Raw genomic sequence first — 17120 nt, forward strand, 5'->3', positions numbered from 1 at the left:
GGTTGAATTACACAATGGTTGACTAACTCTAAAGGTTATAGGGAAGAGGGGAGACGAGGAAGAGTGACAGAATGGGTAGATTATTTGGAACTAGCTAATGGCTCAAGAATAAAAAAAGTATATTGTGCTTTGGTTTTGAAAACAGGCCATAAGGACGGAAAACTCAACCCTGACGAAAGAAGTCCAGGAGTTAAAGGCCAAGCAGAGTGATCAGGTGATGCACACTGTTGACCCCACATTCCCCTTACAGTAGGCACAGCTGGTGCATGAAATTTAACACCCAAGTTGTTTCTTTTCCAAGGCTGAATTTTTCAATTAAACTTTTCATCAATGAATCATTAGTGACTTGAGAAGTAATAGAAGCTGTAATTTACTGAAAACTGTCTGCATGCTAGGTAGGCATTCTGTGAACTATTCCAAATAGGATTTCATTCTTTTTTTTTTTTTCCTTTATCTAGTTAAATTGACTTATATTTTATGTGTATGAGTATTTTGCTTGTATGTATGCCTGTGCACCACATGCAGGCAGTGCCCACAGAGGTCTGAAGAGGGCACCGAACTGCATGTGTCTGGAGTTTGAAGATGATTCTGAGCTGCTGTGTGGGTGCTGGGTGCAGAATCTCGGTCCTCAGAAAGAGGAACAAGTGCTTTCCACTTTTCATCTGTCTCTCCAGCCCAACTTTGTTTATTTAAAAACTGTATTGTTGTTGCTGCTGTGTGTAGGATATATGAAGTACATGTGTCACAGGACGACTTAGGAAGTGCTCTCTCCCTCCACATTTCTGTACATCGTCAGGCTTGCCTGACGAGCGCTCGTCCTCTGGCCTCTTGCTGGTTGTTTTCTCTTGAATATAATAGTAAGGGCTTTGACAACACATAGACCTCGAGTCTCTAATAACGGCGAAAAAGGCTACATGAAATGAGAATTACTAATTAACTAATTAAGCATTTATCTAATGATTATTCTTCTAGGCTGTACTTAGTAGTCTTAAATGTTATTCCTTTTCACCATTATGACGTTAAGCAAATCTAGAAAGGATTTCTGGGTTACCTTTTTCCTTTTGGTTTTTATTTGTATAAAAACAAATTTAGGGATTATGCATTTCTATTTCTGACTCACTTATAATTTTAAAAATTACTAAATTATGCATCTTTTTATTTCTAGGTTTCTTTTGTGTCTCTAATTGAAGAACTTAGGAAAGCGTAAGTGATAACATTGTTATAAATTGGTCTTTTTCTTTTGACTTATTTTCTTAATGCTATTAAATGGAGTTTTATTTATTTGGCAGAGTTGACATACATTATTACATCTCTCTCTCTCTATCAATCAATCATCTAATCTATCTGTCTAGAATTGACATACATTACTCCCATACTTCCCCCTCTTCTACCTTTTCCTCACCCTCTCTCCCTTTCTAGTCCAGTCTGGCCAGGGTTCACTACATACTTGAGATGGTGTCTTCATTCCTGATGTTCCTCCCTATCACCTTCCTGAGTACTGACTTAGTGTATACCACCACACCTGGCTCAGTAGAACTTTCATTCTAGAATGTCTCATCTGTGGACTAAGGGAGATTAGCTGTGCTTCCTAAATTCAAAGATTTTTATCTTTTTTAAAATTCATTTTCATAATTGATTCTTTTTTTGTAACATCAATTGTTAATTTTCCGTGTTTAGCAGAAGATACTACAGATGAGTTTATGTTGCACAGAGATAGTTCCATGCATGCATTCCCCTTGCGAGGTACCTATCAGTTTTGATGCCATATTGTGTAGTAAGCTCAAAATCCTATAATCCAGTGTCACTGAATGGAATTTGATTCTCCCTGGTGTTGGTATTCTTCATGGTACAAACAGATTTTCTGTATATTTTTTAAGTAAACCACCAACTTCTTGTATGAATAGATTTTAGTAGTTGCTGATTAAATTCTTACTGAAAAGGAGCTTTAGGTATTTTCTCTGCTTTTTGTCTGTGAAGTCGAGTTACTGTTTCACTTTAAATGAAGGAATTGGCTTGGAGAGGTTTCTCATGATGTGGTGCTGTTTTTATGCTTAGTTGGTTGATTGCAGTGATTTCTAGTCAGGTTAATACTTGATTTGTTTGTTTAAGGATCCATGAGAAAGATGGACAGATCAAGTCTGTGGAAGAGCTTCTAGAAGTTGAACTTCTCAAAGTTGCTAATAAGGAGAAAACTGTTCAGGTATTAGGAGAGAGAACAGTGTCTAGCCTTTCTGTTTATCACCTCGAGTTAATACCATTTGATTTCATGTGTTTGTATGTTGCATTTCTTTGTCAACTTCAGTGTGTTTTCCATTGTCCAATCTTGTCTGTTTTATCATTGTCAAGGCTTTGAAACAGGAAATAGAGGTTCTAAAAGAAGAAATAGGAAATGCCCAGCTTGAAAAGGCTCACCAGGTAAAACTCCCAGAGCCACAGCATGACAGACTTATTAGTGTTTATGTTATTTGTGAGCTACTTTTAAATTTTGTACCCCTTGCTGTTCAGAAAAGTCCTGTAATACTTTGCTACAAGTATATTTGTTTATATTGGTTTTTAAAACTTTTTACTAAGGCCCTCTTCTAGAACAAGTTCTCTGTATTAATGTTTCATTTTAGTCAGTCTAAAACATGCAAAATACAGAACACTCTGATAAAACAAACTGCATGGACTAGAATGTATATTCATCCTCTGAATGTAGAAGGAAAAAAAGGAGTTTCCTTGGAGCTTCTAGAAGTAGACATTTTTACTTGGTAGATAGGTTTTATGAAATTGAATCTGATAAGTCATCATTAAAATGGTGCGATTGTATGGAAGAGATGATTCGTTCATCCATCATCAAAGCCCTGTGCTAGGATTGGAGATAGTTTTTGTGACTGAGACTTCAGGAGAGGCTCCTTCTGAAGAACTGACATCTGAGAGGGAATGGGGTAAAACATTAGATTGCCTGTGACTTACTAGAAAAGATACCCAGGGCTGGGGAGACGGCTCAGTGGGTTACATGCCTCTTGTGCCAGCGCAAGCACTGGGATTGAGGTATCCAGCTCCTGTGCAAAAGCCAAGCATGGCAGCACACAGCTGTAACCTGAGCACTGAGGGTAGAGACAGGAAGATCCTAGTGCCTCACTGGCCAGTCAGGTTAACCTGATCAGAGCGCTTCAGGTTCAGTTAAGAGACTGTTTCAGAACACAGAAAATCATAAATAAATACATCGATAAATGAACAGGAAATTAAGGAAGTCACAGAGCACTGTAGAGCATGTTTTTGAAGCCCAGCTGGGGAATTCTGGTACTGTATGGTGGTGTGTGGTGTGGTGAAGACTGGTGTTCTCAGCTGTAGCGATACCTCCTTATGCAAGCGTGCTCTTTATAATCCTCTTCCTTAATTTGACCCCGTCCTGTTAGGGTTTTACTTTGTTACTTTCACTGTCACTGGAACAAGAAGAGTGAAATGTAAACACATCTTAATTTGGCATGGGCAATTCAGCTTGACTTTTCCATTTTGAAGTGTACACACTGTAAAGATTGTAACATAAAGCTTGGTCAGGGTAAGGAAAGGATTTTAAATTGCTTCTGTCCTTTCTGTTTTAGTTATCTGTCTCTTCTCAAGTTCAGGAGCTTCAGAACTTGTAAGTAATGTTTGTCTCATTTTCCTATAAATATCTTTTTCCTACAAGTTAAATTTAATGAAAAATACAGGTTTTTATGATTTGACTTCAATGTTCTGGAAAATACCAAGGTTTTTCAAAAGACTTTAGGTGTTTTTTTTTTTTTTAAGTATTTTTGGTTCTCATATTTTAACAGCTACTAGTTTTGTGGGAAGGAGGTGGTGGTGTGAGAACGCTTACTCTTTTGATTCATAGTCAGAGTATACCTTAAATGGAGATATTGCTTCTTGCATTATTGTAATGTATTGAAAGTGGCTGTGATTGACGCCTAAACCAGTTTGCTAAGCTGTGAACTCACTGACGCTGACTAGATGGGAGGACACAGGGTAAGAGCAGAGCTACAGTAATTTATCCGCCTGCTTATTCAGTGGTAATGTGACTTTCTTTCATTATCTTACACTTTTTACCTTGGCGTCTCAAATCTTGTATTCCTTTATATTAATGGTTTATAAAAATACTTATTTCTATAATAGTCCAGTGGATCTGGACTACAAAAACACCTGGGGTGTTCTTACAGTCTTCAGTACTTTTGCTTTTTATGATCATAAAAATCTTTATTTCTCTCTCTTACTAACTTGCCAGGTTAAGAGGCAAGGAAGAACAGGTGAACACCATGAAGGCTGCTTTGGAAGACAAGGACAAAGACCTGACGGATAGAGGGAAGTGGATACAGGTAAGAAGGTAAAGACAGAAGGGAGAAGAACCCTTTGCTGATATTTGAGCATCAATTCCCATCTATTCTTTTTAAGGATCTTCAAGAAGAAAACGAATCTCTAAAGGCTCATGTTCATGAGGTAGCACAGCCCGATTTGCCAGAGGTACAGTATAAACATGACAGTGCTTCGTAAGTAATATGCCATTCTGTGTAAGGCTCTAGAGAGTAAGAAGACACACTCTCAGTTTCTGTGTTGTGCCATAGTTTATTTACTTAGTGCTGTCAGTTACTTTCACTACTCTCCAGCCATGTTTAATTGCCTGAGTGTCGTCGAGTGGATGGCGTAAGTGCTTCTCTCCCTTCCTTTCTCATGTGTACTCCAGGCTTATGCTTTAGTGGCTTCTTTGGTATACTACTGTATGGTCCTTTAGAAAACATGCCCCCTTTTCTTTTTGGTTTTTCGAGACAAGGTTCCCTGCATACCCTGGTTGTCCTGGAACTAGCTCTGTAGACCAGGCTGGCCTCGAACTGAGAGATCCTCCCGCCTCCGCCTCCCAAGTGCTGGCATTAAAGGTGTGCCACCACAGCCTGGCTTAGAAAAATACCTTTTAGAAGGTAAGTTTGATTAGGAAAACTCATTCTCTCCAGGCTGATTGGCTCATACCTATGATCCCATCTCTTGGACGGCTGAAGTAAATAGATCACTGTGGGCTTGAGACCAGCCTGGGTTACATAGTGAGCTCCTGTTCCAAAAAACGATGGAAAGGGAAAAAAAGCGTTCCTTTTTTTTTTCCTTTTAAAATAAACAATCTAATCTTAAATTTAACACGATTATATATTTATTTTATACTTGGGTAGGTTTGGCATTTATAGTGTAATAACTGATTTGTTTTGATATTAACATTAAAAAGGTGAATCTGTTTCTTAGGTATGTTCGACAGCACGATTTGAAGAACTTGACAATATGTAAGTATGCTTTTAGCTAGTATTTTGATGATGTGTGCCAGAATGTACATAAAGTTAAATATTTATGGGTCTCTGAAAGACCATTGATTTCATGGTCAAGTATTATAGTCTAGAGACAGATAAATTTCTGCTTGATGACTGGTAAAGAAGAGATCCTTTAAATGTTTTAGAATGTCTAAAGACTTGCCCATTTTCTCCAATATTCTTTCTGCAAGTTTAGATTTTTTTTTTTTTTTTCCCAGAGCTGAGGACTGAACCCAGGGCCTTGCGCTTGCTAGGCAAGCGCTTTACCACTGAGCTTAAATCCCCAACCCCGCAAATTTAGATTTTTTTTTTCTCACAAACAAATTACTTAATTTTTATATAATAAAGAGGAAATCAATTGATTTTCATTTAATCAGGAGATGATCTTAGCCATAATAGATTATGGGCATATCATAATTGTACTCCCTTATAGGAAGCATGGATCTTGTCAAGCTAGTTCCGTGCTGAATAATAAAAATACCACCACCAGTTTGATTATAGAAATCTGCCTTTTTAGGTGTTAATACCACAACCGGGTTTTTTTTTTTTATCCTGCAAAAGTCATTTTTTTTTTAAAGTTTATTTATTTATTATGTATACAGTGTTCTGTCTACATGCTTGCAGGCCAGAAGAGGGCGCCAGATCTCATTATAGATGGTTGTGAGCCACCATGTGGGTGCTGGGAATTGAACTCAGGACTTCTGGAAGAGCAGCCAGTGCGCTCTTAACCACTGAGCCATCTCTCCAGTAGGCCTCCCCCCCCCCCCCCCCCCCCGTTTTTTGTTTTTGTTTTTTTTGTTTGTTTTTTGTTTGTTTTTTTTTTTTTTTTGAGATAGAGTCTCACTTTGTTGCTCAAGCTGGCTTGAAACTTACTAGGTAGATCAGGCTGGCCTCAAATTTGCCATGACTTTCTTTTCCCAACTGCTGGGAATATAGGTATGAGCCACCATGCACAGCAAAAGTTGATTTTCTTTCTCTGTCTCTGTCTCCGTCTCCCTCCCTCCTTTTCTCCCCCCTCTCCCTCCCTCTCTCTCCTTTTTTTTTTTTCTTTTTCCTTTTTTGAGACAGAGTTTCTCTTTGTAGCTTAGAGACACATTTATGGTGTCGTGCAGTGGGTGTATAATCACTAAAGTATATAGTTTCAGGCTTATTTCTATCCTTAATTTTTTTTATCCTGTCCTGCATTTTCTTTTTTAAGACAGGGTCTTACTCTGTAGCCTTGGCTGGGACTCAGAATATCTCCCTGCCTCTGCCTCCTGAGTGCTGGAACTAAACTAAAGGTGTGTGCACTGTACCTGGCTCTGACCTTTTCTTTAGTAAATTAATAGACTTTAATTTTGGGGAAGCACTGTTAGATCTACAGAAAAGGTTGAGAAGTAGAGTCTCTGTATCACTACTTCCTTTTCTCCTGTTACTGACATGTCAGTATTGATGCGGACATCACCACAGATGAACAAATAGCACTACAGTTGTTAGCAACCGAACACCATGTTTTCATTAGGTCTTAGCAACAACGCATCCCATGGTGTCATGCAGGATACTTTCACTCTCCTACTGAAATCTCTGTTGTTAACCATTTCATCCCTCCCAATTCACTCTCCTACCAGTATCTCCCTGAAAACCTGGTGGTCACTGACTGTCTTCCTGTGTTTTACCTTTTCCAGAGTGTCCTGTCCTAGTTGGGGCCGTACAGTTCACACAGCCTTTTTAGATCGACTTCACTTTTTTTTTTCCGTTCAGGAAACAAGATTTTCTCTGTAGCCCAGGCAGGCCTTGAGGACACTGTACTCTTCCCACCTCAGCTTCTTGAACGCATGCATATACCAATATGTCTGGGTTTCTCTCTTATTTTTTTTTCCAGTTTACTCTTTATGTATGCTATTGTGTGTGTGTGTGTGTGTGTGTGTGTGTGTGTGTTTGTTTTTTGTTTTGTTTGTTTTTTGTTTTTTCGAGACAGGGTTTCTCTGTAGCTTTGTGCCTTTCTTGGAACTCACTCTGTAGACCAGACTGGCCTCGAACTCACAGAGATTCTCCTGCCTCTGCCTCCCAAGTGCTGGGATTAAAGGCATGCGCCACCACCGCCCGGCCGAGTTATTTTTTATAAGTACTTATAAGTGTCTTGGCACTTTCTAAATTAAGGAAGGATAAAAGTAGTGTTCTGCTCAGCAAATATTTGATGAGCCTTATATGTCTTCAGACACTGGGGATGCCAAAATAAATATAGGTTCTAGTCCTGAGAATACAGACAGACCAATCATTTAGTTGTGTTAGGTGTTGAGAGAGCGCTGTTGCTTAGAATGGCAAGGGCAGTTGGAATTGGCTTGGGCCAGATTGAAGCCTCATGTGTACAAGGGAAGGCTCGCTGGGTAAAGGTGCTTGCTCCCAAGCCCAGTTACCTGAGTTTCAGTTCCTAGGATCAGTTGGTTAAGAGAGAAAACTGACTTCTTCATACTGTGGCAGTAGGCACACAAGACCACACACACACACACACACACACACACACACACACACACACACACACACAGTGTGCGCCATGACAGCTGTATACCTACCCCTACTCCCATAAATATACTAAAAAGTTTTAAAAAGTAGAAGAAAATTTGGGTAAGGAAATACCAAATTAAATACTATGCATATATCTTTAGTACAAGGAGTGTTTTTTAACTTTGAGGATTAATGAATTACGGCTAAGATTTCTGGAAGCAAAATTTCTTTCATTTTTTTAAGTAGTAGTTTTTATAGTAAGTAGCTGAAATGCTGTTTTGCACTTAGCATTTATTTTAGCTTTCTCTTATGTAATGCCATATTTACTTAAGACGTGTTAGAATAAAATATGTTGTTTTAGATTGTTCTTGACTAGGAAGTAGAATGAGCTTGGAAATACCATCTTTCAAACAAACTGTAAGTAGATAGAATACAGAAAGCAATGGCTGGTAGGCATTGTTTGCATTTTCTCAGGGGTGATAGCAAAATCTGCTTTTTCTTTCCCTGGATATCACTAACATAAGATCTTTGTAAAAATTCCAGGTTGAAAGAAAAGGAAAATGAAATTAAGAGAATAGAAGCTATATTAAAAGACACCGAGAGTGATCTTTCCAACAAATCAAAGCTGTTACAGGTAAGTGTGAGTTATTATCTTTGGCTGTTCAGGTTGTGGGTCCTGTCCATCAAAGCTGAGTGCTCTGGGGGCTGGTTCTGTCTTTTGAGAAAGTTCTCGGTTTTTCATAGAGTGCCTTTCTCTGCTTTTTAACAGTTTGTTTTGTTTTGTGTTGATCAAATCCAGGGAATCCAAGGCTTTGTACATGTAAGGCAAACGCTCTATCACTTACCTATATCACTAGTTTTGATTTTTAAAGTTTTTCGAGACAGCATCAAGTTATGTATCTCAACTTGACCTTGGAATTGCTACCTCTAACTTGTAGTCCTCCTGCATCTGAGCTGGAGTGTTGGAATTAAAGGTGTGAGTCACCATGTCCAGCTGCCCTTGACCTTTAATGGGTTTATGTATTGTACTGTATAAGCAATCCCAGCTGATAAGGGTACATGGAGCTTAGGGTTGTTCTCCCGTTACAAACCTATACTTCAGTGGCTATCTTTGCATACAGATTTTGAATACTATTTGTCTTATACTTTCCTAGAAGTAAAATTTTGTGTTAATGGCTTAAGCAAGTTTGCTTTGTTTTCAGAGAGATTCATAGTTTAAAGAGAAGCTCAGTTCTCACCTTTCATGTAATTACTGTTCAAAGTAATTCATTCAGGACTTTAGCCTGAAGGGGCAGCAGATTTGTAGCAGCATGGAGTACCTTGAAGCGGCCTGCTTCATACTCCAGGGCGAGCCTTTGTCCTGTCACCCCTCTCCTCAGGACACTTAGGTCTCGTTTTCTTAGGCCATGCTGAAGCGCTCCTTGTGCATGTTCTTACTTAACCTGCACTCTTGCTGACAGCACGGTTTCCCTTCCTGTCCAAAGCTGGCAGAAGGTGTAGATGTGATGTCCTATCTGAGAAGAGGGATCATTTTAAATTGCTTTAGACAGAGAAGTTGAGATTTCTTAGTATATTGAAGCCATTTGTATACTCAGTGCTCTTTAAATTTTGTTCTACAGTTTTTCTTTGGGATGACTTTTTAAAAATCCCTGATTTTTAGGATCTTTTTATGTAATATGGAAAATGAATGTTTTGTTATTATGTAAGGTTACATTTTCTTTGATTCCCATCCCCTCTTCCAAAAATTGAGAAAATTTGTACATTCAATATAATAAGTTTCCTGTTTTAAGTCACAAGAAGAAAGTCCTCTCATTTTGTGATTATAAACACTTTTGTGTTTCCTTTTAATACATTTAATCTTATTGGTATTTTTTAGTTCATACGTAATTTACCTCACAGAGAGGTGAGAATAGCATCTAACCTCCGGAGAGGAACGTCACTGTGCGGTTACTCCCCGTCAGGATGCCGTGGCTGTGCTCCCTAGGGTGTTTACTGAACAGAAGGAGCAGCCACCTTAGGTTGTTGCTGAGCCTTCCAATGGAGGAGCCAGGACCAAGGCCACAGTGTGAAGCTTGACCCTACCCTGTCAGAGGCGTGCCGCCTCCACTAGATTCTTAGCCGGGCTGGGTGGGTCCGCTCTATTGAAACATCCCTTCCAAGACAGAACTAACACAATTGCTGTAATTTAGTAGCATGTTTTAATGTGGCCTTTTCATCTTTTTAAAATGGTTACTATTTTGGAATTTTTCTCAACCGTATGACATTTTAAAAGCTTATATAGAAAAGTCATAATCTCTGTCTAGGTATTCATGTTTAATTTTTGTTGATAGGAGGTACAAGATGAAAATAAATTATTTAAATCCCAAGTTGAACAGCTTAGTCAGCAGAATCACCAACAGGTAGGTTCTATTCCACGTCTCTCCTTTATAGTGATAGCTATTTACACTTGCTCTTGTCCTTTTTACATGTTCAGGGAGAGTAAAGTGTTGGTTCTTTTATCCTTTAAATTTCCTATAAAAGCAATTTACTGTGCCATGTCTAAGGTAAAATAAAGTGTAACTTACAAAATATGTACAAGTAGTCTTACTGTCAGTGTTCCAGCTTGATTACATACATATACTTGTGTGTGCCCTGATCAGTGTTCCAACTCTACTATATATGTGTGTGTGTGTGTGTGTGTGTGTGTGTGTGTGTGTGCGCGCTCAGATCAGTGTTCCAGCTCTATTATATACCCGTGCTACTGTGCCTGCATATGCCCCAGTCTTACAGAATGCTTTTCTTAGGAAGTCAGCTGATGTCTTGGCGAGGTCTGTTTAAACCTAAGTGTACACCCTTCTTCTCCTCTTAAACAAAACATCAGTAATTGGAAAGAAACTAATAGATATGTAAGATAGATGTTATAAGTAATAGGATAGCATTAATATGCCCTTTAATATATATTTCTGCTTGGTAAAGTAAACATAAGGTATTTAAGAAGATATATATGTATATATGATATACACACAGTTTTTTGGCATTTTGGAGGTTGGACCTAGTGGCCTTGTGCATGCCAGCCAAGTGCTCTACCAATGAGCAAAGTTGTAAGCTCTACCAAATACGTGTAACCATCGTTTTTGTGAACATGTATGGGTAGATCAGAATGTATTTATGAGACACTTGAGAGTCCCTGCTGACAAACAGCTTCTGGTGGTCATCATACTATATCCATATGTGAAAGCTGTATACCTTTGCATACTATATAAAATCACTTCTTTTGAATGTGAGAAAATCAGCTTTTCTTAACTTGTTTGTTGATTTTATTTAGACCCCTGGTGCTGTACAAAGTCAACACTGTATGGAGTGATAGTGAAAATTGGACTTACCACTCAGTACACCTTATGAATTTGTGTATGCTTTTATCAAAACTGCTTAATCACAGTGCTGGCATAAGCAAGTCTATAATATTTTTCACTTTGGTGTTTATTTATTTCCAAGAAGAATTTAATTTTCTTATGTTCTAGACAGCTTTATTTGAACTAATATTTAACTCTTTTAATAGGCATCTTTTCCCTCTCAGGAAGAATTACAAACAGTGTAAGTAATGCATTGATTCAAAGTTTGGTGTGTTTGTATAAAGTTAAGTGCTACGTTTCCCTCTGACAGGGAATTGAATGCAATTTCAGATGGTGGTCTAAACTGAGCAGTTCTCAGTGAATGCTCTGGACTGCAGGCCCGTGAGCAGTAGTGCTTTTTCTGACTAAAGCACCTTTGAGACATGTCTTTGCCTTCCATTCTTTTGTTGAGGGAGATGTTTGGGCTTTTCTTACTCCTGTCTTCTGAAGACAGTCAGAGAACTCAGATGGGGCGGAGCTGCACACTGGAGCTTTTCCTCAGCTCAGCACAGCCTCAGCTCCGCTGCTTGCCCTTCCTCAGGTCCCACTCTGGGCCCGTGGTACAGACTTTGGTTCGACTACTGCATTGTTATGAAACTTAGAGTTGTTGGCAGTTCTCTTTGATTTTTGGGTTGGCCTTTGATTTCTCTAAGAAGCTACTAATTGAAAGTCATTTCTCCTTACAGTATGTTTTGAAATGCTAAATGCCAACCACATTACATCTGTCAATAGAGAACAGTCTAAATGTTCTCCCATCCTGGCTTATTTGTGAAGTTGGCCATTTAGTAGGTTAAGGTTGTTAGTTGTTTGAACTGCGTCCTGGGTCAGCTGTATGAAGGAAAGAGTCTGCAGACATTGTCTGTAATGAGCTGACAGTACTTGAGGCCTCAGGGACCATAGCGGTCCAAGTTTCCTATTGTTACTCTTTGTGTACATGTAGGTTTTATTTTATTGTTGTTTGTATGTATGTGTGTTTTCCTGCCTTTCTGTGTGTGCATCGTGTGCACACAGTGCCCAGGGAGGTCAGAAGAGGATATTGTAGTTCCTGAACCCGGAGCTGAAAGTGGTTGTGAGTGTCCTGATGTGGGTGCTGGGAACTGGAGCTGTGTCCTTGGAAAGAGCAGCAGTGTTCTTAACCACTGAGGAGCACTCCAGCCCCTCGGCTTTTTTTTTTTTGGAGACAGGGTCTCTCTGTGTAGTTTGGTGCCTGTCCTGGATCTTTTTGTAGACCAGGCTGGCCTTGAACTCACAGAGATCTGCCTGGCTCTGCCTCCCGAGTGCTGGGATTAAGGTGTGTGCCACCACCACCAGGCTCCTATTTAGTTTTTTAAACATTTAAAACTGGAAGCAGGACCCTGGCACACCTGTAATCCTGGCTGTTTGGCATGAGGAGGCAGTTGGATTTCCTGAGCAGTGATTGTTGGACCAACCTTGGCAACATAGCAACCCCTCCCCTGAAAAAAGAAAAACACCCCCAAAGTGAAATCAAAAGTATTAATTACTGTGATAATCAGACTTGTGACTGACCAAGATGCTTGGCAGTCTACTGTCCTTAGCTCTACTGACACTGGGCTGTAACGGGGAGAACAGGGTATTAGGAACCCCACCCCAGAGGATATGGACTGGGAACAAGATACTTTTCAGTGACCACTGCTAGTGATACACTTTTTCCATATGGGGTCCTATCAGACCCTTTCAAAATAGCAGCACCATGTGGGATCAGACTCCCATCACATGAGTCTTTTTGAGAAGACTTCATGTTGTATATATAGCAAACAGTTGTGAAGCTCAAGGACCAGATTGGTTGTTGGGCAGCTTTTTAGTCTTAAGAAAGTTGTTTGTGATGGGACATTCTGCTCAAGTATAACACAAAAGAATTCTGAAATTTTGCCTTTCTTTGTTTTCTGCATTTCTGGGAAACAACTAAGGCATTGGACAGGACCAGGAGAAAAAAAACGAACAAAAATCAAAACCATGAATCCTAAGATTGGGCAAAAATAACAATAGACTACCAGGTTACTTTAATATAGTGTTGTTGGTTTAATGAGCCAGTTAGTCGTAACTGATTTCATTGCCTTTAAATAGAATGCTTTTAAAGACTGCCTTTGTGTCAGACTCACCCAACCCCCAGTTAGACAGTTACATAACTTAGGCTGGCCCTCAGCTCACTGTACAGTGAGGGTGACCTTGAACTTCCGCTCTTCATGGCTCCACTATGCAAGTGTTAGTATTGTGAGTGCTGTGCTGTCACACATGGGGCTCATAGGCTGGGGATTAAAACCAGGGCCTTGTGCATCTTGGGCGCAAGCACTCTATCTACCAACTGGGGAAGTTATATCTCTTGCCCCAGAAATTACTTTTGAAATAAAGAATTCAGAGGATGGGTTCTTTATGCAAAACAGTAGTTGATCTATTATTACATTTTTCACAGGTTCACCTGTTTTTATTTTGTATTAAAAATATTGAAATGTAGGTATCTGGATGGTATTACTATTTACCTAATTTGTAAGTTATAGTATTGTTTATTTTAGATACTGTTTACCTAAAATATATTCACATTCTGATTTAGAATTTCAGAAAAAGAAAAAGAATTAACTAATCTTCGCAATGAATTAGATTCTTTGAAGAATGCTGTTGAACATCAGAGGAAGAAAAACAATGTAAGCCACTATTCATGAAACAGATTTTTCCATTAGATAGCATTAGCGTTGAGACCTGGGCAGGGATGTGTGTGTGTGTATGTGTGTGTGTGTGTGTGTGTGTGTGTGTGTGTGTGTGTGTGTATTTTTGCTTTAGAATTCTTGATCTCTGTGTGAGAGCATTTTTGACTTCTTCCTGGTTTGAGGATGTTATTAGAGTCCTCATTTTATTGGAAAGCAGTTTTAATAGTAAAAAGATGAATTTTTATATAAAAAATACTGGTATTGAGCTATTCCAAAAAAAAGCTTTAAAAAAAACCCAAAAATATGATTGATTTTGTCTTAAGACTTTTGTTTAGAAAAATAAGCCTTTCAGACTTGTTATTTTAAAAACAAAGGCATTTCCTTTTACTTAAATAGGGCTAATTTTTGTTATTTTTGTGTTCCTTTTTTTTTCCTGATATACTTAAAGAAATATCAGTTTCAATCTTTGTAATTAAGCTTGCAAAGCTTTCTGTAACTGCATTTTTTTCAAATGAGAGGCAGTAAAAAATATTGGTAATTAAATTTGCTAGTGGTCTTAGAACTTGAATATATGTTTTCTAAAATGGAAATGATTAGTTCTTTAAGAATTATAAATCCTAGTGCTTTTACCAAGCAAATAGTAGATCCAGTTGAATTTCCTAAGTTCTCTTTTACCAAAAGGTAGTAACTAACAGTCCTAAGTATTCTTGCTAGAAGATGTGTTTTTCACACAAAAGTGTGCTTGCTAATTGTGAGTAAGATCAAAATGTTATTAAATGATAGGAGAATATTGATATTAAATAGATGTGTATTTTTCAATGTAAGTTAAATCTTTGAAAGTTTGCATTAAATTACTAACAAGTTGGCATTTTTTATGCCCCGAGTTTGTCAAAATTAGGTATATGAACTGCTCTTTGTGTGTTATGTAATGTTAATTACTAACAGCATTACTTAGCCACAAAATTTGGCATGAATGTTTCAATATGTTTCTAACATTGTAACTGTGTTTTATCCCTGGGATTCTGAGATAAGAAAGGCACAACAGTGGAGTTTCATTCATTCACTATAGCGGCAGCAGCAGCTCTGCAGGTCTTGATTTCAAGCCTGGGAAAAGAGCCAGGGCAGTGGAGGTCAGCAGGGTGCAGCGTCAGCCCACTTCAGTTCTGTCACTCATTTGTTCTACACATTTGGCCAGATTTCTTAACTTTCAGCTGTGGTTTCCCATCTATAAAGTGGGAATAGAAGATCATAAATTGTTGTAAGGATTAATGAGAATTTGTGGAATGCTAAATACAGTATTTGGCATCTAAACTTGGAATAAATGGTAATTATTGGCTTTTAGTTTTTGTTTATGTTTATTCCTAATTCTGAAGATGAAATAACATTTTTATTTGTATTTGGTAAGGAATTGCTTTCTTTCAGAGCTTGCTTTTAAATGGCCTCTGTTTCTCCTTAATGAAAAGTGTTTTATCATTTCTCTGCTTCATTTGCTTCAGTCAACTGGCTAGTACAGTTGTGTCTGATTGCTTGTGGTATCCATGTTCGACCATGCTAAGATACAGAACACAGAGGGTTACTTTGCCTTTCCTAGAAAGATTGGAAATTTACTAATTTTATTTGAAATAGGGTTAGAAAAAAAAATGTTATGCGGCAGTATAAAGTCCTGGGAGGGTGATGTTGGGCATCCTTTTACAATTACAGAGAAGTGTTTTTGCAGTACTGTGCATTTGCTGTTCTCAGCTCTAATGATGAACTTGAAGTGCTAACTGCAATCCCAGTTGGCATGTTTACCTTTGAATGCTTTCCTCCTTGTCACATTTGTACAGTTGATTGTCTGTAAAAACTGGCATATTTGGTGTGCATACTAAAATATGAGAAGTAGGCATCTTTATTTCCTCATTCAAACTTCTAAACATTACCTTTTTTGGCTAATATACACATTTTCCCATTGAAATAATTTTGCAGTAACCAGCATTTAAATGCAGTGCAAAATATTGATGAAGTTAAAGGAGAAATCTCTTAAAAATGGATAAACTGAAATCATTCTTTCTAAAAATGATTAGGACCTTCGGGAGAAAAACTGGGAAGCAATGGAGGCATTGGCATCAACTGAAAAAATGCTGCAGGACAAAGTGAACAAGACTTCCAAGGTTGTAATTAACTCCAGAAACACCGTGCACAGAGAAAGTTTACAGCTTGTCAGATCAGACTAGAGCATTTCCTGTTACTGAAGTTTAAATATAGTGTCTCTTTGTCACCCCCATTTGTCATCTTCATCATCTCTGCTTGTTCATCTGTCTGCTCCTTGAGACTTTTGGGCACTCTGATCTGTTGGGATGACTTGTTGGTGTTTTGGTGATCACAGCTGTAGGTGTGAGAGGCTCAGACTTAACGCTGTGTGAGCAGGTCTCTCCTTGTAAGATGGTGTGTGCCAGTGGCATAGTTAAGAGAACTTCAGTGAAGTCTCTAAATCAGAGAAATCGATGTGAATTAATGGAACGGATTTGAAAACCTAGCATGTATCTGTGATGCACAGTAAAGTGGGGTTTCTAGAGCATACCAGGAGGATTCAGACAAGGTAGGAAAACAGCAAAATCTTAAATAGTACAGGAAAAGTTTCAATTCAAAGTTTGCACTGGGGATGATTCCTCAGAAGAGAGAGACTTAAACTTTCTGTTTTGAAGTGGCTGGACGGTTGTGGCACACGTGTCCTGTGAAGTATGTAGTATTAGTATGAATGGAGAATTCTCTTGATGAGTATATAAAATACTTCAGACAAATATGTTCCCTTTATCTTCAAAACAACAAAGGGCATTCTTTTTGAGCCTAGGGAAAAGGGTCAGAATGGAGGAGAAAACTATAAAGTGGGACAACTGAGCATGAATGCAACAAGAATACTGGATTTTGAAGCCAGGTTTAATGAATGCCCCATATGATTAATTCCACGTTCTGAAAGTGTTTGTGTGCCAAGGTAATCTATTGCATTTTAATTACAGTCTTAAGGATATTGGAAACATTTTTTTTTTAGTAGAGTACAATTTTAAGATTTGCTAACATCATGTGTACAGTTATATTTCCTTTAGTGCAGTAGATTTATACTTACTGCAGTATTTAACCTGGTAAAAATTTTCATTAAGTTGAGACAGTTGGCAGCTATTACTGCCAGAGGGATTTCAGCTGCACAGGTACTGTTTAATTGTGAAGGGTTCCTGTTGTGCAGTCCCATGTCACAAAGGAGGCTTCTAGTATGGGCTTTGACTATTGCGAGCTAAAGTCTTCTTACCTTTCCTGTA

The 17120-nt window shown here is 38.4% G+C and overlaps 1 protein-coding gene across 8 annotated transcripts in view; it reads left to right on the forward strand.

The window, feature by feature from the left end:
• The window catches only part of Ktn1 (kinectin 1), a 98223-nt gene that overhangs the window by 58327 nt on the left and 22776 nt on the right, over nt 1-17120 (forward strand). For 3 of the 8 annotated variants that reach the window (XM_036198586.1, XM_036198588.1, XM_036198592.1), the window contains 13 exons: nt 146-214; nt 1166-1203; nt 2110-2200; nt 2347-2415; nt 3588-3625; nt 4247-4337; nt 4414-4482; nt 5248-5285; nt 8337-8427; nt 10124-10192; nt 11332-11366; nt 13734-13824; nt 15891-15977. In XM_036198586.1, the coding sequence (XP_036054479.1) occupies nt 146-214; nt 1166-1203; nt 2110-2200; nt 2347-2415; nt 3588-3625; nt 4247-4337; nt 4414-4482; nt 5248-5285; nt 8337-8427; nt 10124-10192; nt 11332-11366; nt 13734-13824; nt 15891-15977 (876 nt within the window). The remainder of the gene's footprint in view (nt 1-145; nt 215-1165; nt 1204-2109; nt 2201-2346; nt 2416-3587; nt 3626-4246; nt 4338-4413; nt 4483-5247; nt 5286-8336; nt 8428-10123; nt 10193-11331; nt 11367-13733; nt 13825-15890; nt 15978-17120) is intronic. The other 5 variants (XM_036198591.1, XM_036198594.1, XM_036198587.1 and 2 more) reach the window with 3 other exon arrangements.

The sequence above is a fragment of the Onychomys torridus genome, chromosome 9 (assembly GCF_903995425.1).
Source record: "Onychomys torridus chromosome 9, mOncTor1.1, whole genome shotgun sequence".
NCBI lineage: Eukaryota > Metazoa > Chordata > Mammalia > Rodentia > Cricetidae > Onychomys > Onychomys torridus.